Source organism: Stenella coeruleoalba (assembly GCF_951394435.1).
Source record: "Stenella coeruleoalba genome assembly, chromosome: 8".
Lineage (NCBI taxonomy): Eukaryota > Metazoa > Chordata > Mammalia > Artiodactyla > Delphinidae > Stenella > Stenella coeruleoalba.
The window spans coordinates 84709111-84731940 of record NC_137154.1 but is presented as its reverse complement, the minus strand read 5'-3'; the positions used below and the strand labels follow the sequence as shown (position 1 = coordinate 84731940).

The following is a 22830-nucleotide window of genomic DNA, read 5'->3' as shown; positions in this document are numbered from 1 at the left end:
GTTTTTTCCAGGCTGCTGAGTGGTACCACCAATGGGGACAAGTTTTTACATTAACTTTTTCATTTCAGGAGTGGGGGCAGGGCAGTTTTTCCTGGACCATGCTGGAAGTTCCAAACCTATACATGGAGAAAACTTGGGATTTTTGATTTGTTGTTTTGTTTTGTTTTTCATACCTAAAGACCTAAGCATTGACAAATTCCCTTTGAATCTCCCTGAGACAGTGGGGAGAGTTTTTCTTATCCTTCTTTCACAGAGATACATCCCTTTCAGTGTCCCTGCATAGGTTTAAAATCCATGTCCCTAAATAATAGCATTAATTTCTATGTGTGAAAATTACCTCTGCTCACCAGGGCCACTATATGGTGAGCTATGTGTTCAAAGTAGCACTCATGTTTAACTCTTTTACCAAAGTCAAACTTCTTTTTTTGGAGAGATAGTTCAAAATTAAAAGACATTTCATAGAAAAGTCAATCCATCGAGACTTTCATTTGTTTGTAGAAAGCAATGTGATGCAAGGGAGTTATGAACTACTTTGATTGTTATAGGCCAATGAGAGAAAAAAAAACACAAGAAGCATATATAATACACGAATGATGTGTTCAGTCCAAGTGGAGCCTTCATGTATAAATTAGGGAAAGTTTTACAAGTGGTACAAATAAAGACAAGTGGTGGAATAATTGAACTGAGTCATCACACAGCAAGTGCTATAAAGGGCATGTCGTCATAAAAGAGCACTGTGTTATACAGATTCCATCTTTGTACACAGACGCTTTCAAGAGCTCATGACCATTATGTGTAGTGGTAAATATGCAAAGAAAAGTTTCTTTATTTTCCTTGAATTTTATTTTATTAATTTTTTCACACAGCAGGTTTTATTAGTTATCCATTTTATACATATTAGTGTATATATGTCAATCCCAATCTCCCAATTCTTACACCACCACCACCCCCCGGCCCCTTTCCCCCTTGGTGTCCATATGTTTGTTCTCTAGATCTGTGTCTCAATTTCTGTCCTGCAAACCGGTTCATCTGGACCATTTTTCTAGGTTCCACATATATGCGTTAATACATGATATTTGTTTTTCTCTTTCTGACTTACTTCACTCTGTATGACAGTCTCTACAGCTATCCACATTTCTACAAATGACCCAATTTCGTTCCTTTTTATGGCGAAGTAATATTCCATTGTATATGTGTACCACATCTACTTTATCCATTCGTCTGTCGATGGGCATTTAGGTTGCTTCCATGACCTGGCTCTTGTAAATAGTGCTGCAATGAACTTTGGAGTACATGACTCTTTTTGAATTATGGTTTCCTCTGGGTATATGCCCAGTAGTGGGATTGCTGGGTCATATGGTAATTCTACTTTTAGTTTTTTTAAGGAACATCCATACTGTTCTCCATAGTGGTTGTATCAATTTACATTCCCACCAACAGTGCAAGAGGGTTCCCTTTTCTCCACACCCTCTCCAGCATTTGTTGTCTGTAGATTTTCTGATGATGCCCATTCTGACTGGGCTGAGGTGATACCTCATTGTAGTTTTGATTTGCATTTCTCTAATGATTAGTGATGTTGAGCAGCTTTTCACGTGCTTCTTGGCCATCTGTATGTCTTTGGAGAAATGTCTATTTAGGTCTTTTGCCCATTTTTGGATTGGGTTGTTTGTTTTTTTAATATTGAGCTGCATGAACTGGTTATATATTTTGCAGATTAATCCCTTGTCCATTGATTCGTTTGCAAATGTTTTCTCCTATTCTGAGGGTTGTCTTTTCGTCTTGTCTGTAGTTTCCTTTCCCTTGCAAAAGCTTTTAAGTTTCATTAGGTCCCATTTGCTTATTTTTGTTTTTATTTCCATTACTCTAGGAGGTGGATCAAAAAAGATCTTGCTGTGATTTATGTCAAAGAGTGTTCTTCCAAGAGTTTTATAGTGTCGGTTTTACATTTAGATCTCTAATCGATTTTGAGTTTATTTTTGTGTATGCTGTTAGGGAGTGTTCTAATTTCATTCTTTTACATGTAGCTGTCCAGTTTTCCCAGCACCACTTATTGAAGAGACTGTCTTTTCTCCATTGTATATCCTTGCCTCCTTTGTCATAGATTAGTTGACCATAGATATGTGGGTTTATCTCTGGGCTTTCTGTCCTGTTCCATTGATCTATATTTCTGTTTTTGTGCCAGTACCATTTGTCTTGATTACTGTGGCTTTGCAGTATAGTCTGAAGTCAGGGAGTCTGATACCTCCAACTCCATTTTTTGCCCACAAGACTGCTTTGGCTATTCGGGGTCTTTTCTGTCTCCATACAAATTTTAAGATTTTTTGTTCTAGTTCTGTAAAAAAATGACACTGGTAATTTGATAAGGGTTGCATTGAATCTGTAGATTGCTTTGGGTAGTATAGTCATTTTCACATTATTGAGTCTTCCAATCCAAGAACATGGTATATCTCTAAATCTGTTTGCATCATCTTTAATTTCTTTCATCAGTGTCTTACAGTTTTCTGCATACAAGTCTTTTGTCTCCCTAGGTAGGTTTCTTCCTAGGTAAATTATTCTTTTTGTTGCAATGGTAAATGGGAGTGTTTCCTTAATTTCTCTTTCATATTTTTCATCATTAGTATACAGGAATGCAAGAGACTTCTGTGTATTAATTTTGTATCCTGCAACTTTACCAAATTCACTGATTAGCTCTAGTAGTTTTCTGGTGGCATCTTTAGGATTCTCTATGTATAGTATCATGTCATCTGCCAACAGTGACAGTTTTACTTCGTCTTTTCCAATTTGTATTCCTTTTATTTCTTTTTCTTCTCTGATTGCCATGGCTAGGACTTTCAAAACTATTTTGAATAATAGTGGTGAGAGTGGACATCCTTGTCTTCTCCTGATCTTTGAGGAAATGCTATAAGTTTTTCACCATTGAGAATGATGTTTGCAGTGGGTTTGTCATATATGGCTTTTATTATGTTGAGGTAGTTTCCCTCTATGTCCACTTTCTGGAGAGTTTTTATCATAAATGGGTGTTGAATTTTGTCAAAAGCTTTTTCTGCATCTATTGATATGATCATATGATTATGCTTCTTCAATTTGTTAATATGGTGTATCACATTGATTGATTTGCATATATTGAAGAATCCTTGCGTTCTTGGGATAAATCGCACTTGATCATGGTGTATGATTCTTTTAATGTGTTGTCGGATTCTGTTTGCTAGTATTTTGTTGAGGATTTTTGCATCTATATTCATCAGTGATATTGGTCTGTAATTTTCATTTTTTGTAGCATATTTGTCTGGTTTTGGTATCAGGGTGATGGTGGCCTCATACAATGAGTTTGGGAGTGTTCCTTCCTCTGCAATTTTTTGGAAGAGTTTCAGAAGGATGGGTGTTAGCTCTTCTCTAAATGCTTGTTAGAATTCACCTGTGAAGCCATATGGTCCTGGACTTTTGTTTGTTGGAAGATTTTTAATCACAGTTTCAACTTCATTACTTGTTATTGGTCTGTTCATATGTTCTATTTCTTCCTGGTTCAGTCTTGGAAGGTTATACTTTTCAAAGAATTTGTCCATTTATTTCCGGGTTGTCCATTTTATTGGCATAGAGTTGCTTGTAGTCTCTTAGGATGCTTTGTATTTCTGTGGTTTCTGTTGTAACTTCTCCGTTTTCATTTCTAATTTAATTGATTTGAGTCTTCTCCCTCTTTTTCTAGATGAGTCTGGCTAATGGTTTATCAATTTTGTTTATCTTCTCAAAGAACCACTTTTTAAATTGATCTTTGCTATTGTTTTCTTTGTTTCTATTTCATTTATTTCGCTCTGACCTTGATAAATTCTTTCCTTCTACTAACTTTGGGTTTTGTTTGTTCTTCTTTCTCTAGATTCTTTAAGTGTAAGGTTAAATTGTTTATTTGAGAATTTTCTTGTTTCATGAGGTAGGCTTGTACTGCTATAAACTTCCCTCTTAGGACTGCTTTTGCTGCATCCCATAGGTTTTGGATCATCGTGTTTTTGTTGTAATTTGTCTCTGGTTATTTTTTGATTTCCTCTTTGATTTCCTCAGTGATCTCTTGGTTATTTAGTAACGTATTGTTTAGCCTCCATGTGTTTGTGATTTTTACAGTTTTTTCCCCTGTAATTCATTTCTAATCTCATAGTGTTGTGGTCAGAAAAGATGCTTGATATGATTTCAATTTTCTCTAAATTTACTCAGGCTTGATTTGTGACCCAAGATGTGATCTATCCTGGAAAATATTCCCTGTGCACTTGAGAAGAAAGTGTAATCTGCTGTTTTTGGATGGAATGTCCTATAAATATCAATTAAATCTATCTGGTCTATTGTGTCATTTAAAGCTTGTGTTTCCTTATTAATTTTCTGTTTGGATGATCTGTCCATTGGTGTAAGTGAGGTGTTAAAGTCCCCCACTATTATTGTGTTACTGTCGATTTCCTCTTTTATAGCTGTTAGCAGTTGCCTTATGTTTTGTGATTCTCCTGTGTTGGGTGCATATATATCTACAATTGTTATATCTTCTTCTTGGATCAATCCCTTGATCATTATGTAGTGTCCTTCCTTGTGTCTTGTAACATTCTTTATTTTAAACTCTATTTTATCTGGTATGAGTATTGCTGCTCAAGCTTTCTTTTGATTTCATCTGCATGGGATATCTTTTTCCATCCCCTCACTTTCAGTCTGTATGTGTCCCTAGGTCTGAAGTGGTCTCTTGTAGACAGCGTATATATGGGTCTTGTTTTTGTATCCATTCAGTGAGCCTGTGTCTTTTGGTTGGAGCATTTTATCCACTTACATTTAAGGTAATTATCGATATATATATGTTCCTATGACTATTTTCTTAATTGTTATGGGTTTGTTTTTGTAGGTCCTTTTCTTCTCTTGTGTTTTTCACTTAGAGAAGTTCCTTTAGCATTTGTTGTAAAGCTGGCTTGGTGGTGCTGAATTCTCTTAGCTTTTGCTTGTCTGTAAAGCTTTCGATTTCTCCATGGAATCTGAATGAAGTCCTTGTTGGGTAGAGTAATCTTGGTTGTAGGTTCTTCCTTTTCATCACTTTAAATATAGCATGCCACTCCCTTCTGGCTTGTAGAGTTTCTGCTGAGAAATCAGCTGTTCACCTTATGAGAGATCCCTTGTATGTTATTTGTCATTTTTCCCTTGTTGCTTTCAATAATTTTTTTTTGTCTTTAATTTTTGTTAGTTTGATTACTATGTGTCTCAGCGTGTTTCTCCTTGGGTTTATCCTGCCTGGGACTCTCTGCACTTCCTGGACTCGGGTGGCTATTTCCTTTCCCATGTTAGGAACGTTTTCAACTATAACCTCTTCAAATATTTCCTCGGGTCTTTTCTCTCTCTCTTCTCCTTCTGGGACCCCTATAATGTGAATGTTGTTGCATTTAATGTTTTCCCAAGGTCTCTTAGGCTGTCTTCATTTCTTTTCATTCTTTTTTCTTTTTTCTGTTCCATAGCAGTGAATTTCACCATTCTGTCTTCCAGGTCACTTATCTGTTCTCTGCCTCAGTTATTTTGCTATTGATTCATTCCAGTGTATTTTTCATTTCAGTTATTGTATTGTTCATCTCTGTTTGTTCTTTAATCCTTCTAGGTGTTTGTTCTTTAATTCTTCTAGGTCTTTGTTAAACATTTCTTGCATCTTCTCAATCTTTGCCTCCATTCTTTTTCTAAGGTCCTGGATCATCTTCAGTATCATTATTCTGAATTCTTTTTCTGGAAGGATTCCTATCTCCACTTCATTTAGTTGTTTCTCTTGGGTTTTATTTTGTTCCTTCATCTGGTACATATCCCTCTGCCTTTTCATCTTGTCTATCTTTCTGTGAATGTGTTTTTTGGTCCACAGCCTGTAGGATTGTATTTCTTCTTGCTTCTGCTTCCTGCCCTCTGGTGGATGAGGCTATCTAAGAGGCTTGTTCGAGTTTCCTGATGGGAGGGACAGGTGGTGGGTAGAGGTGGGTATTGCTCTGGTGGGCAGATCTCAGTAAAACTTTAATATGCTTGTCTGCTGAGGGGTGGGGCTGGGTTCCTTCCCTGTTGGTTGTTTGGCCTGAAGCGACCCAACACTGGAGTCTACCCAGCTCTTTGGTGGGGATAACAGTGGACTCTCGGAGGGCTCACGCCAAGGAATACTTCTCAGAACTTCTGCTGACAGTGTCCTTGTCCTCACAGTGAGCCATAGCTCCCCAACCCTGCCTCTGCAGGAGACCCTTGCAAACTCATTCTATGAGGCCACCATCACCCTGATACCAAAACCAGACAAAGATGCTACAAAAAATGAAAATTACAGGCCAATATCACTGACGAATATAGTTGCAAAAATCCTCAACAAAATACTAGCAAAAGGAATCCAACAGCACATTAAAAGAATCATACACCATCACCAATTGGGATTTATCCCAGTGATGCAAGGATTCTGCAATATACGCAAATCAATCACTCTGGTACACCCTATTAACAAATTGAAGAAGAACCATATGATCATCTCAATAGATGCAGTAAAAACTTTTGACAAATTTCAACACCGATTTATGCTTAAAAACTCTCCAGAAAGTGGACATAGAGGGAACCTACCTCAACATAACAAAGGCCATATATGATAAACCCACAGCAAAAATCATTCTCAATGGTGAAAAACTGAAAGCATTTCCTCAAAGATCAGGAGAAGAAAGGATGTCCACTCTCACCACTATTATTCAACATAGTTTGGGAAGTCCTAGTCATGGCAATCAGAGAAGAAAAAGAAATAAAAGGAATACAAATTGGAAAAGACGAAGTAAAACTGTCACTGTTGGCAGATGACATGATACTATACATAGAGAATCCTAAAGATGCCACCAGAAAACTACTAGAGCTAATCAGTGAATTTGGTAAAGTTGCAGGATACAAAATTAATACACAGAAGTCTCTTGCATTCCTGTATACTAATGATGAAAAATCTGTAAGAGAAATTAAGGAAACACTCCCATTTACCATTGCAACAAAAAGAATAATTTACCTAGGAAGAAACCTACCTAGGGAGACAGAAGACTTGTATGCAGAAAACTGTAAGACACTGATGAAAGAAATTAAAGATGATGCAAACAGATTTAGAGATATACCATGTTCTTGGATTGGAAGACTCAATAATGTGAAAATGACTATACTACCCAAAGTAATCTACAGATTCAATGCAACCCCTATCAAATTACCAATGTCATTTTTTTACAGAACTAGAACAAAAAATCTTAAAATTTGTATGGAGACAGAAAAGACCCCAAATAGCCAAAGCAGTCTTGTGGGGAAAAAACGGAGCTGGAGGTATCAGACTCCCTGACTTCAGACTATACTGCAAAGCCACAGTAATCAAGACAAATGGTACTGGCACAAAAACAGAAATATAGATCAATGGAACAGGACAGAAAGCCCAGAGATAAACCCACACATCTATGGTCAACTAATCTATGACAAAGGAGGCAAGGATATACAATGGAGAAAAGACAGTCTCTTCAATAAGGTGCTGGAAAAACTGGACAGCTACATGTAAAAGAATGAAATTAGAACACTCCCTAACACCATACACAAAAATAAACTCAAAATGTTTTAGACACCTAAATGTAAGACCAGACACTATAAAACTCTTAGAAGAAAACCTAGGAAGAACACTCTTTGACATAAATCACAGCAAGATCTTTTTTGATCCACTTCCTAGAGTAATGGAAATAAAAACAAAAATAAGCAAATGGGACTTAATGAAACTTAAAAGCTTTTGCAAAGCAAAGGAAACTACAAATAAGATGAAAAGACAACCCTCAGAATGGGAGAAAATATTTACAAACAAATCAACGGACAAAGAATTAATCTGAAAAATAGATAAACAGCTCAGGCAGCTCAATATTATAAAAACAAACTACCCAATCCAAAAATGGGCCGAGGACCTAAATAGACATTTCTCCAAAGAAGACATACAGATGGCCAAGAAGCACATGAAAAGCTGCTCAACATCACTAATTATTAGAGAAATGCAAATCAAAACTACAATGAGGTATCACCTCAGCCCAGTCTGAATGGGCATCATCAGAAAATCTACAAACAACAAATGCTGGAGAGGGTGTGGAGAAAAGGGAACCTTCCTGCACTGTTGGTGGGAATGTAAATTGATACAGCTACTATGGAAAGAGTATGGAGGTTCTCTAAAAAACTAAAAATGGAATTACCATATGACCCAGCAATCCCACAGCTGGGCATGTACCCAGAGAGAACCATAATTCAAAAAGACACATACACCCCAATGCTCATTGCAGCACTGTTTACTATAGCCAGGTTATGGAAGCAAGTTAATGCCCATCGACAGACAAATGGATAAAGAAAATGTGGTACACTTATAGAATGGAATATTACTCAGCCATAAAAAGGAATGGAACTGGCCCATTTTAGAGATGTGGATGGCTCTACAGACTGTCATACAGAGTGAAGTAAGTCAGAAAGAGAAAAACAAATATCGTATATTAACGCGTATCTGTGGAACCTAGTAAAATGGTAGAGACGAACCAGTTTGCAGGGCAGAAATTGAGATACAGATGTAGAGAACAAATGTATGGACACCAAGGGGGGAAAGCGGCGGGGGTGGGGGTGGGGTGGTGTGATGAATTGGGAGATTGGGAATGACATATATACACTGATACGTATAAAGTGGATAACTAATAAGAGCCTGCTGTATAAAAAAATAAATAAAATTCCCCAAAAAAAGAATTAGTTCCAGGTGCTATGGTAAAGGTCTGCATGGGTAGAGTGAGGCTTGAGAGAGTGTGTCATCAGGCAGGGATGAATCACATGGAGAGGGTAAGGAAAGTGTTCATATGCAAAGTGAGCTGAACCTTTAGAATGAAACTCTTGTCTTTAAAAGGTTTAATATCAACAAGTTTACAATCTCATTAGAGAGTCCAAATTTAAAATACATGAAAAAATAGTGAATAATTTGGCATTAAGTTGTGTGGAACTGATTAATAGATCTAAAAGCTTTTGGAGAAGTAGTGTAGGTAAGTTGGAGTAGGTGCATAGGGAAGGTATAAAGGAAGTAAAGTTGAGCCAAGCCTTAAAATGAGCAGGATATAGATAAGTACAGTGGAGTAGATGGGTGAGCACAAGGCAGGGAAAGAGTCTAAGCAGACAGAGACCATAATGAAACCAACTGACTGGGGCAGGTTTGGAGGGGTAACACGATCAGATCAAGATGGGGCTTTAGAAGTAGGCAGTTTGGGGATTGACGTAGAAGGTGATGTCCTTTCTCACATATTCCTGATCCTAGAGGAGTGGGATAGGGAGGGTGGGAGGGAGACGCAAGAGGGAGGGTATATGGGGATATATGTATACGTATAGCTGATTCACTTTGTTATACAGCAGCAACTAACACAACAATGTAAAGCAATTACACTCTAATAAAGATGTTAATAAAAAAGATCATTGCTCTCTATCCAACTGCTACCATTAAAAACCAAACTGATGAGTATCTCTCTAGCTGGGAGGCTGGGCAGGAGGTTGTCAGGTTTACCAAATACTAAGGATGAAAATGGCTGCTTGGAGCTGGCTGAAGGAGCCTGTAAAACAACCCGTTGAGAATTATTTTTACTTTAAAAACACTAAGTTTATAGCCCCACAGAAAGTGCCTCTGTGGTTTCCAGGGCAACCCCAATGCCTTATAAATTTCTCAGTATAAAACTTCAATATAAAAATTTCTCAATCATATTCCCCTTTGTGCCATAACCCAGGGCTGAAACATGCCTGGGTGCTGATGTCCCGGGTGGTCATTCAAGGTTCTGAACACAGCCTCTACTTCTATCTCCCCTTTGCTCTGGCCATCTTATCTAGTCTCAGGATTTTGGCAATCATCTTTAAGCAGATGACTTCCTAATCTACTTCTCCATCCATGTGTCAAGAATTTCTGGTCCCACATTTTTCACTTTTGCTCAGTACCTCCATGTGGATAAATTGCAGGTACCTCAAACTCTTTATGTCTAAAACTGAACTCCTAATCTTTTTACAAGCCCTATGCTTCTCCTATAATCAAAAAGACTACACTCCTTTCAGACACTTCTCTTGAAACCTTGCATAATCTTTGTGCCTCTTTCTTTCTTAACTCTCATATCTAATGAGTTACCAAGTCCAGCCAATATCTTTGGACTCCAAGCCTCGTTTCTATTCCCAATTCCACTGCTTTAGTTCTGGTCCTCCTTCCCCTTTCTCCTGCATCAGCTTTCCAACCCAACAGTGCCCCTTGCTACCACCCTCACTCTACTCTTTCTTACCTACTGCTGCCAGAATCGTCATCCCAATATTCAGCTTCAACTTTATCATTGTCATCCTTAAAGCCTGTGTTGACTCCTTACACAGTGGAGTCCACATTCTTACACAGTGGAGTCCACATTCTTCAGCATGGCATTCATAGTCAGGGCTCAGCCTTATTTACTCTTTCCATGTCCTATGCCCTACCTCAGTGGTTTTTCAACCTTTTTAATTATTGTCCCCCAAGGTGTCTTTTAAGGTTTTTATTTTTTTCTTAATCATCCCTCTCATGAAATTTTAATGCCATAGGTATACTGTCTGTTTATACACTGGGTGTATATCTGTACTTTCCATTTAAAAAGTAAGATGATTTTACCCTCCAAGAACCAATTTTTGCTCCACCAGGGGCAATATTGCCCCTATTTAGAATTCATACTCTAGCCAAAACACATCTTTTACCAATCCCTGAATATGCCCCTCTATTTCCTAGCTTCCAAGTTTTAACTCACTTTGGCCATTAGCCAGAGGAGTAGAGGAATTATGAGAAGATTCCTAGAGTGTACTTCTGCTACTCAGTGCACTGTTTCCCTTGCCTAGAATAGACTCACACATCTCCTCGCACTACCCTCCATTTCTTCCTATTGAAATATGACTCTTCATGTTGCAACCCAAGTACCATTTCCTCCCCTGAAGCACTCAGCTGGAACTAACTTCTTCCTTCTGTGCTCTAATAGAACTTACTTTATACATCCATTATGTTCTTCTTTGTTATGTAGTCATTTTTCTATTTGTGTTATCTCCTTCACTGTATTATAAACTTCCTAAAGACAAGGACTATCTTCTTCACAGTGTATAGTGCTTTCATATAGTAGGCACCATTACATGTTATTTGAAATCAATTCACTGCTACACCAGGAACAAAATAAGAGCCTACCTGTGCACACATTTAAAAAGTTCCATATGTATGCTGAATAAATGAACACACTAAAGAGTAGAAAAAATGGACATCATAAACAAGACACATTCCTAAACCATCATTAACACAGAGATTATTTATAAAGAAGTTCTGTGTGTTGTACAACATTGGTGAACTGAATTAATTCCTGTTTCATAGAAATAACAGATGCCCACAGAAGTTAGTTAAAGCCTACCTGCCTAGACATGTCTTGAATAAGTATGATCAAGGTGAGTAGAGGATCCAAAGGCCAAAACATAATAGCCATTTTTGACAAATGTTTTTGTTGCAGATAGAAAATCTTTATTGTGCTTATTCACTATGAAAAGAGATGATACATGTGGAAGCACATTTTAACTCTTAGTAACCATCACCACTACATACTATGTGACCACATTAAGGCTATGGGACAATAAAGTTGATCTGATGAAGCTATTTTTGTGTGCAAAGTGAAGCCAAAAGAAGCAAAATGTTTTCTGAAAAAGGCTGGATAATTTTTTTTTCAATCCTATCAATCTTTAATGCATTTAAGTGCTGAGGAATCATTCAGTGGAAATGGACAGAGTTCTGTTATAACAGTTTTACTCAATTTTTTTTTTGGATGACCACAACAAAAGCAACAATGATTGCAATTACCAAACACGAAACACACTCATACTATGTCATAATATTGACATTCAATCCAGTAATCCTCCACTGTAACAGCTCCTTTACTTTGCAGTGAAAATTGATTTGTATATTTTTTGCCTCTGAGTCCTTGTGGGATTTTTTTTTTAATTCAAACAGAAAGTCACAAAAATTATAATCATCTTCATCAGTTCACTCAGTCCCATGTAATTAATTTTTTTTATCTTGATCTTTGGTTAGCACTTTATGAATTCATCAGTTTTCTATTAGATTTCTGAAAATGATTATTCATTCAGTTCAGCAGTATGGTCAGTTACCAGAAACCTGTCTTTTCCATGAATTCCTTGAGGATAGAAACCCTTTTATAGGAACATTTTTGCAAAAGCATCAGAGTATACCCAGAACTGTCTGTAAATGACAAAAGACTTTAAAATGACCATGGTTAAAGATTTGATGAAAGTTCATAATAATGCAATTGACAAGAAAATTTAGTTATTTCTGAGTTATACATTTTAAAGTATGGATAATTTTTTAAATGTATATTTATAAATATATTTAGAAATTTCCATCATATCTTGGAATAGTACTTTCTAGGGAAAGCTATTTCTGTGGTTTCATAAGATTGCATTCTACCTTAGAGGATTAGGTGTTTTAAAGTGGCACTTTTTTTTTTAAATTTATTTATTTTATTTATTTATTTTTGGCTGTGTTGGGTCTTCGTTGCTGGGCACGGGCTTTCTCTAGTTGCAGCGAGCGGGGTCTACTCTCCATTGTGGTGCACGGGCTTCTCATTGTGGTGGCTTCTCTTGTTGTGGAGCACGGGCTCTAGGCACGCGGGCTTCCGTAGTTGTGGCACGTGGGCTAAGTAGCTGTGGCTCGCGGGATCTAGAGCTCAGGCTCAGTAGTTGTGGCGCACGGGCTTAGTTGCTCCGCGGCATGTGGGATCTTCCCGGACCACGGCTCGAACTCGTGTCCCCTGCATTGGCAGGCGGACTCCCAACCACTGCACCACCAAGGAAGCCCCTAAAGTGGCACTTTTATTACTTCCCTGAAACAATTTATTAAGAAGATTATCAAATCTTATAGAAAACTACAAACAGGTGCTTTTTACCATCCTTTGGTCATGTCTTCTGTTAAAATACCATAAACGGCTTTGTGTTTGTTTGATTTTTCTAAAGTCCGAGAATGCCTTCTGTGGACAATGAATTGGGGGTATCTGAGGGATGGGAGACTCGACAAATAATTTATTTCCAAGGATACACTAAATTCAGCCTTGGGGCCTGGTCCGCCTACAGCCAGCTGTATAGTAAATTCAATCCTTCCGGGTCTTTCTAATAGGCTAACCCTTTTGCCAGTTCCAAAGCTCCTAAGCGCAATTCTATTTCCTATAAGCTCTTCTTTGGAAAGGAGGATTAGTCGTGAAACTGTCTCCCTTTCACTCCTGCTAGTCAAGTTCAAGTTTTGTGGGCAAACAACAGCCAAAATAAATACGCTAGAGCCAATACTGAAGCCTCTGCCTCACGAGCAAAATTACGTAGGATCGTCAACAAGTCTGATAGGGGGTGGGGGAGGGAAGGGAGGAGCGTGGAAGGGGCCGCCCCTTTGGAATGGGATTGGTTCCCTCTCTCCCTTCAGCCGTTCATTTTGCATCTCGGTTGGATAGGCTGAGAGAAATATGTCATTGAGAGCCCTGTAGGTGTGGGCTGTTCCCTAGGTTTGTGGTTTTAGATTTTCAAACGGGAGGACTTATCATTGGCTATAGGATCAAGTTCCTGAAACTGGTCTTCTATAGCTTGAAAAATGTCATTGTAACAGGAAGCGCCAAGAGCTTAAGTGTTAATTCACACACAGTAGAGGATATGACGAAAGTTCCTCAGGGGTTTGATTTCAGTTTCCTAAATGAAGAAGAAGCCAGGAAGATCCTTCAGGTGCTGGAAAGAAATGAGGAGCTACAGAGGGCAGAGAAGGACAGGATCAGGTACCGAGCTAATTCCTTTTTCCCCTGGGTCTGGGCCACAGTGGGGGGCGTCCGCGGCGTCCCCCGAGCCCGGCGTGAGTGGAGGAAGGGGTCGAGCTTTTGTGGGGCACCTGTCCGAGGCTCGGGGACGCTCAGCGTTCGTCCGGAGCGCGCGGCCCGGCAGGGGGAAATCTGCAGTGAGTCTCTCTTGAGAACGTTGGGAGGCGCTGCTGGTGCAGACACGGCCTTCCGGGCAGGCTGGACTGCGAGCTCAGGTCCCGCAGCGTAGGGCGCGCCCCTGCCCTCGCCGCGCGGGAGCGTGCCTTGGCGCGTTTCTTCTCAGAGTGGATCCTGCGCTGCGGCTCCGGCCCCAGACCGGGACACGTGGGCGGCAATCGCCGCAGGGGGTCCAGGCTGGGTGGCGGATCTCTCAGGTGTCTCCTAGGCTGCCACGTGGCGCGGGCCAGGTGGGCCCATGAAACGGGGTGGGGAGCGCAGTCTTGCCCGCGCGCATCCACGTGCTTACAGAGGCCTCCGGGTCGTCCACTCTCGCCCAACACACTCTTCCTCTGCCCCAGAGAAACCTCCCTCTCCATCCGACGCGGGCCGTCAGCGAGGCCCGGGAGAGCTGGCACCTCACTGGAGGCCAAGTGTTTCCCACCCCAAGGGCTGGAGTTCGAGGAACTTGCCAAATTGTGTGGAGTGAACCCAGCTGGGACTGGGCCGCGTGGGGTGTCTAGAATGGTTCGATCCCCTTGTGTGTGGCGCTTGGGGAAGAAGTTGCTGCGGAATTTCCCCCTTGACCTTACTGTACAGTGTTGGAGGTGAGGGATTAGTTACCAGGAAATGAAATCCAGAGATCATTGCCTGAGATGTAAAGTAACCAGTTTTTCTGCTGGGGAAGTGTGGGATAAGTCTTGGAATGAATTAAAGACTTTCTCACCAATCCTGGAATAAACCCACCCAAGGCCTCCAGTGGACTGTGGAAGAAAATTTAGGGCATCACTCTCAGACCAGAAAGTGTGGCACTGATGGAATTTAGAAAGCCATTTTGTTTGTGAACAACTTCTTGGTGATCTAGGTTCTATGTTTCCACTTCCTTCCAGGCATCCTACTTACCCCTCACCCCCCAAACCCCCAGGGAAAAAACCTCCAAAGATACTCTTCACATAGGGAAACCCTAGCTGGTTTTGTAGAAGCGATTAAAACACACTGGGCCCAAAACCCTGTCTTCTCTCCCCACTCCCTACCCCCCAGATATGACTCTTGTGGGGAGAAGTGAATATTTGAAGTTTGAGGATGTGTATTTCACGCCATCATACTCTGCCTTTAGAAAAATAGGCTCCATAATTTCTTCAAACTATGAAGAAATATGCCCTCGTGAGCACAGTATGTCCACACCCACATACACCCAGGAGCATGTGCCCACACGTATGCACGTGCAGTGTACACAGGCACACCCAATGTTGGGAAGCAGAGCTTTAGAACTGCATGCTTGCCTTGTTGTGTTTTCTCTATAGCAGCTCATGGTGCCTGTGGCAGCTGACTTTAGGGGGAGCTACACTTAGATGGCAAAGGCCATTGGGCTAGGCCTTAGAAGGAAGGCTAAAACACATTTTCTGATTTCATGGCACTCATATCCTAACTGGAGCATCAGCAAAAAAAGCCATAATGCTAAGACAAAGATCAATACTGTTATGATAGGAATATTGGCATTATCAGAGAGGAAATTTAAAATAATTAAGATTATTTACTCAGGCACAACATTTTTTTCTGCTTTGTTTTTTAAAAAATCTGTTTAATAAAGGTCTGAAGCAGAGAAAAAAAATCAATACTGTTAACTATTAAACAAACTTTGAAAAATAATTACCCCAGCAATTTTTTAAATGTCACCACTAAAGTATACAAATAATTTAAGGAAAGCAGACACTTGAGCCAAATGCTCAAGGCAATTATTTCTAGTACTTTATTTTCCCCTGGTTGATTCCTGTGTCTCACTATCAAATACCTGTCCCTGGATAGCAGTCTCCATGGGATTGCTCTGCTCACCAGCTCACATGCGTTGGTTTTAGAAGCAGATACTGGCATGCAGAAAAGTCCTGAGATGACATGCCAACTTAGCTCTTCTGTTCATTTTTGATCATCGTATTTTCCTAATCAAGTCAAGACACGTGACTTATAAATCAAGAGTATTATTTGAGAAAAAATACAACAGTGCTAAGAGACTCTCAGAGGTCTTTTTACTATACTGAGAAACAGTCTTCAGATCTCTTAATTAGGACAAAAAGGGAAGGCACTGGCCTCCCTGGTGGCGCAGTGGTTGAGAGTCCACCTGCTGATGCAGGGGACACGGGTTCGTGCCCCGGTCCGGGAAGATCCCACATGCCGCGGAGCGGCTAGACCGCTGAGCCTGAGCCTCTGGAGCCTGTGCTCCGCAGCGGGAGAGGCCACAACAGTGAGAGGCCCGTGTACCAAAAAAAAAAAAAAAAAAAAAGGGAAGGGACTAAATGCAGAAGCTTGGAAGGTTTGCCGGTTAGGGCCTATCTGTGATAGGCTTGAGCTGTCTACAAGACAACTAAGAAGAAGTATCCTACAGTTAGAAATATAGAACTACAGTATCATGCAAGGCCAGAGGTGTCCAGAGGTGGATGTTAATGGCACAGAACTAGTTGAGTTCACCATGCAGGAGACCATAGCCCCACCTGTAGAAATGAGCTTCCCCCGATCTTCCTTCATCAGTACCAGAACTCTTTGGCCCCAGCTTACTGGGAAAGTATTCACATTAAATATTATAATGTTTCCAATATATGAAGAGTTTATTCAGATTTTTAAGAAAAACACCAAGATTCATACTGATGAATAAGCAAAGATAGAAAGAAATCATTCACACTAGAAGATATCAAAACAGTAAACAAAACATATGGGAAAATGTTCACCCTAACAGTAAAAAAAAAAGAAAAAAGAAAAAATCAAAGTAACCTCAAGATATCATACTGCACCTTTAAAAATAACTAAAAAGACTTGGTGAGGGTTGAAGTGAAATGGATAGATTCTGTATATTGTTAGTGGTATTGTAAGTTGAATATCATCCTTTTGGTGAACAATACTGCAACACCTGTGAAGATATGACTTGCCCTTGACCCAGTTATCCAATTCTTGAATGTTACTCATTAGTCGGAGATTGAGGTGGAGAAAATGACCACACCAACATTTATTAAGTGCTGCCTTTTTAAGTAATAATAGTAATTACTGTGATAATAATAATTGCTAACATTTATTGGTCCCTTACTGTATACTAGGCACTGTATTAAACATGTTGTATATTTTTAATTAATCCTCTCAATAACCTCGTTAGGTACACACTTTAATTTCCATTCCACAGAGAAGGAAACAGCTTAAAAATGTTGAGTATCTTGTTCAAGTTAAGCAGCAGAGCTAGAATTCAAATCCAGATCCATCTCAAAATTATTTTACCCATCAGCATTGACTAATCCTCACAACCATCCCTTGGGGTGAGTATTATTAATGACTTTGTACAGAAGAGAAACTGAAATTTAACAAGGTTAAGGAACTTGCCCAAGGTCACACAGCTCGTAAGTGGCAGAACTAGAATTTGAACCCAAATCTATCTGGCTCTAAAAACCTGTATTCTTTCCACTATACCATATTTTTCCCTGAGGAAACAATTTAGTAGAGGAAAAACAAGACATATACTCTCAGATATTGCAGTGTTACCTATAATAGCAAAATAGTGGAAAATTTCAAATCTAAGTAAAAGTCCAGTCATTACAAAGGACAATTATGAAGACATCATTATGTCCCATCCAATATGATATTTTAGTTCTATATTTCTGACTACCTTGGTTTTGTAGACACCTCAAGCTTGTCATGGATGCAGCTGTGGAAAAATGTGTACGAGGCACTGTTCTGTGAAAAAGCAGAACACAAAATAGTGCTTATGTTATTATTTCAGTTTCTTCTGGACATCTGGGCATGTGCATAGCAACTAGAAGAAAATAGCAAAAATCTGTGCTTCTCCTTTCCGTGAATCTCTAGGGCCTGCTGCAGCTCTTGGCCCATGGTGAACAGTCAGTAAATGTTTGCTGAAAGGCATGGGCTTGCCCTGACAGCTGGGGGCTGGGCTCTCCTGCCCTCAAACCCAACACTGCCAAGATGGGATATCAGACCTGGGGGTAAGGATGCTTGGTAGTCTGGGCAGGAATGCCGGACACATGCTTCCTCCTAAGGCTCTGGGAAGGCAGATGAGGGGAAAGATGTAGGATTTCATGGCTAAGAGGAGAGGGAGACCTGGGTCACAAAGGTTTCTGTCTGTATAGGCCCCCTATAAATACTTGATGAAGGAATTAATGGTCTGCACTGGCTGCAGTCAGAGGCTTCTGCTGTCCCAACTTCTCTTCCCATTTCTCAGTCTCTGTTTGTTTCACCTTCTTCTCATCCCTCAATACCCTCTGCCCAGTTACATGGGATTTCTCCCTCCTTTGAACCCTGTAATGGACTATAATCACTCTGTTACATTTATCCTCTTCTGTCCTGTCAGTCTGGGATCTGAGCTACAGAAATTCTCTGAGAGCCAGTTAAAGAAATGGAAATACTTAAATTATAATCTGTCAGTTACGCTTCTTTTTGGATTGTGGAAAGGATTTTGCCTGGAAGTATTCACTTGGTCGTGACTTTTTAAGCCATGTACAGTCTGTGGTTTTAGCTACAGTGAAGAAAAATGGCTGAGAGTTTGAATCACGATTGGCGGGTGAAAAATTTCCCCTTACTACTTCTGTCACATCTTGGAGGAAATATATATGTGTGTGTGTATACATATATATACACAAATACTATAGATAGATAGATAGATAGATAGATGGAATAAAATCTGAAAAGCATCTTACTTTTTACAAGTCTTTGAAAAACACAACTACCTACCTATAACCCCCACCACCCCCATCTCATAAGTGTGACTGAAATAGAAAGTACCAAGAGATTATATCAACTAGTCAAGCTCACAGAAGAGATATCAATAAATCAAAAATGTTTATTTTTCCTATTGCAGAAAACTTATAAAGTATAAGATGTTACAGCACCAGGTGTACTTAAGTTGAAAAATGGCATGTCTAGATTTAGACTATCTTTGCTCAGTGGCAAGATTGCAGCCCAGGAGAGTTTTCTAGAACTTAGCTGTTTCGATTGATTTACACTAGTGTACTTGAGCTGTGCCTCAGTCCTGAGGGGGACTATGCATATCAAAGTAGTGAAGTGATCCGTAGCTGCTGGAAACTGCAACATCCTGCGGAGATTAAAAACAAGATACACAAGTCTCCTGTCTCTCATAGGCTTTCTGCCTGCCCTCTCCTCTTCCAGCTGGTGAAATTTGCCTCTGGCTAGGATAGACTTTCAAGAAACTTTGGATGCTTATTTATTGGGCATCTACTCTGTGCCAGACACTGTGTTGGCCCTGAGGATACAGCAAAGAAATTCTGCCCCAAATGGCTTTAGTCTATGAAAGTTTTTGGTTGGTGGTTAAGTCCTCTAAGATGAAGACTTCGTACAAATGTAGCTTGCCCTCATGGAGCCCTGCGTGGCTGGGGAAGGGACTGTGAGAACTGCCTGGAGGTCACAAGAGTGCCCTATAGGCTGGAGTGTTCTGATAATATAACAAGGAATGGGATCAATATCATGGATCTCTGAGGCGTCTGCACTTTTCAGTAACATCCAATTTAGTTAATTCCTTTAAACTGAGGGGAGAGCTTTCTCTCAGACAAATTCTCCCGGCTAGTTACTCCTTGGATTGGTCTCCAAGGAGACCAAAAACAGATCAGCACATACACAGTGAGTCAGTACAGCCTTGGCACCTGGGAAGGGAATCATCATCAAAGGAGAACCAGCATTGGTGTCCCAGGAAGGGAGGCATTTAATCTTTACTTTTAACATGGACATTCTTTACTTCTGGTCACTGTGCCCTTTTCTTTAATAATTAAAGCAGATGTACAATGTATGTACACACAGGCTGTTTTAGTTAGCACAAAATTCAAGTTTACTCATGTATAAGCCAGAATGACTTCCCTGTACCTCAATATGTGAAATTTTCTTTTATTGCTGTTTTTTTTTAAAAAAGCGTATATGTATTTTGTAAGGATATACTGTAAACTATTAAGATGGTTATCTCTTGGATGTGATATTTAAAGGAACTCTAACCATTTTACTATTATTTTATTCCTTAAAATTATCACGGATTATTTTTTAATGATTATTTCTTTTGATAATAAAGAAATGCAAAATAACTCTTTTTCCTTCATAAATATAACTTTTAAAATATTTGTCTTAAAAATATCTGAATATTTTTCTGCCCTTTTCTTTATAATGTTTTATACATTTTGTAATGTTAATGTATTTATGGGTAAGTTGGTTTCTCTGCATCAATCTCAAGTTCTTTGTGGTCAAGGATTATCTTAGGGATGGAGAGCCTCACACACCTAGTAGGTACTCAGTTCCTAATTAAGTGGACTTTAACTTACTTCTGTGAGGGAGTACAAAATGAGGGAAGGATAGATCTGGGGAAACCATATGAAGGACAAAGAAGGTCAGATTAAGGTTAATCAGAAAATATTCTTCTTCCTGTTAGCACATTTGGGTTTTAAAACTGAGAACGAGTTGGCTAAGAGCCTTGCTAAAGCAATTCAGGTCCGTTTTTCTGCAGTTAGTTACTGCACAGGCCATAATATTGAGGGTCTAGGTTCACTTCACTCTCCTGCTCAGGAATATTTCCTTATTGGCGTTGCCAATAGCCCTAATTAAAGGCTGTACTCAAAATATCAACTTGGCATACCACAGGAGCCAGCTTCCTCATTCCTCTGTGTGTTAGACTTTCTAATGATGAAAGAGGAAATCAGGGGCTACAGTGACCACCAAACTCCCCACTTCCCAAAGAAAAGTTGTGGTGTTTTATATTTATATCAAGTTTGCCTTGGTTTCAATTTTAAAACAATGCATTTAATGGTAGTTGAAGGAGGGAAGGGTCTGATCTGGTGTGGGGAGAGAGTAACCTGGCAACCACTGCTCTGTTCTTCAGATCTGCTGAAAAGATCTGTCCTCCAGGTATCAAGAAGGGCCATGCTCCCTCTGAAGGCACTTGGGAAGAATCTGTTCCAGGCCTCTCCTAACTTCTGGTAGTTCCTGGGGTGGTGGCAGTGTAACTCCAGTCTTCACATGGCATTCTCCCTGTGTGCATGTCTGCCTCTGCTGTCCAAATTTTGCCTTTTCCATGAGGACACCAATCATACTGAACTAGAGCCCACCCTAATGACCTCATTTTATCTTGATTACCTTTGTAAAGACCCTATCCCCAAAAAAGGTCATGTTCTGAGGTACGAGGGGTTAGGACTCCAACATATCTTTTTTGGAGGACACAATTTAATACATAACAGTAAGGCTGGTTCAATGTTTTTAAATAAATTACTGTAAACCACTATATCAACAGTCTAAAGAAGAAAAACACATGATCATATCAGTTGATGCAGAAAAAGCCAAGATAAAACCTCTTGGCAAGGAAGAAATAGAACCTAATAAAAGGTATCTACAAAAAACTTACAGCTAACATCATATCTAATGGTGAAAGACTGCTTTTCCTTTAAGATTGAGAACAAGACAAGGATGTACAATCAATCCTTCCGTTCCTATTTAACATCATACTTGAGGTCCTAGCAAGGCAAAGAAATGAAAGGTATACATATCAGAAAGGAAGAAATAAAACTATCACTATTTGCAGATGACATGATTGTCTACAAAGAAAATCTCCCCAAAAACCTATCAAAAAAATCCTAGAACTAATAAGTGAATTTAGCAAGGTGGTAGAATACAAGATTAATACACAAAAATCTACTGTGTTTCCATATAATAACAATGAACAGTTAAAAATCTAATTTTTAAAAAATTTTATGAAAAAACAAAGGAACTGAGTAGACAAAACAATTTTGAAAAAAAGAAGAAAATTGAAAGAATCACACTACTTGATTTTAAGACTTACTATAACATCACAGTAATCAAGCTATCATAGTAGTTGTGAAGGGAAAAACATATAGTTTGATGGAACAGAATGTAGTCCAGAAATAGACCCCCAAAATATAGCCAATTGATTTTTTTACAAAGGTATGAAAGCAGTTCAATGAAGGATAGTCTTTTCAACAAAACGTGTTGGGATATTTGGGCACAAGGCTAGAAACATTTTCATCACCCCAAAATTAAACATTAAATAGTTACTCTTCGAAAGACAGATACCATATTATATCACTTATATGTGGAATGTAAAATTTGACACAAATGAACTTATCTACGAAACAGAAACAGACTCACAGACATAGAGAACAGACTTGTGGTTGGTTGCCAAGAGGGAGGGGGTGGGGGAGGGATGGATTGGGAGTTTGATATTAGCAGATGCAAACTATTATATATAGAATGGATAAACAAGGTCCTACTGTATAGCACAGGCAACTATATTCAATATCCTGTGATAAACCATAATGAAAAAATATGAAAAAGAATATATATGTGTGTTTATGTATATATATATATATATATATATAAAACTGAATCACTTTGCTGTACAGCAGAAATTAACCCAACACTGTAAATCTACTCTACTTCAATAAAATAAATTTTTTTAAAAGTTACTCTTCATTCCTGCCTCCCTCCAATGCTGGCAACCACCAATCAGCTTTCTGTCTATATGTATCTACCTATTCTGAATATTTCATATAAATGGAACCTTTCATATAATACATAACCTTTTGTGTCTGCTTTACTTAGCATAATGTTTTGAGGTTTATCTACTTTGTAGCATGTGTCTGTACTTCATTCTTTTTTATGACTGAATGATATTGCATTGTATGTACATACCACAATTTGTTTATCCATTCTTCATAAACATTTGGGTTGTTTCCACCTTTTGGCTATTGTGAATAGTGCTGCTATGAATATTTATCTACAAGGGTTTTGAGTACCTGTTCCC

General features: G+C 39.2%; 1 protein-coding gene across 1 annotated transcript in view; it reads left to right on the top strand.

Moving 5' to 3' along the window:
- The first annotated feature begins 13536 nt into the window (after positions 1 to 13536).
- EXPH5 (exophilin 5) overlaps positions 13537 to 22830 on the top strand; it is a 75319-nt gene continuing 66025 nt past the window's right edge. Inside the window, exon 1 of the mRNA XM_079930728.1 lies at positions 13537 to 13835. Coding sequence (XP_079786854.1) covers positions 13717 to 13835 — 119 coding nt within the window. The 5' untranslated portion in view covers positions 13537 to 13716. The remainder of the gene's footprint in view (positions 13836 to 22830) is intronic.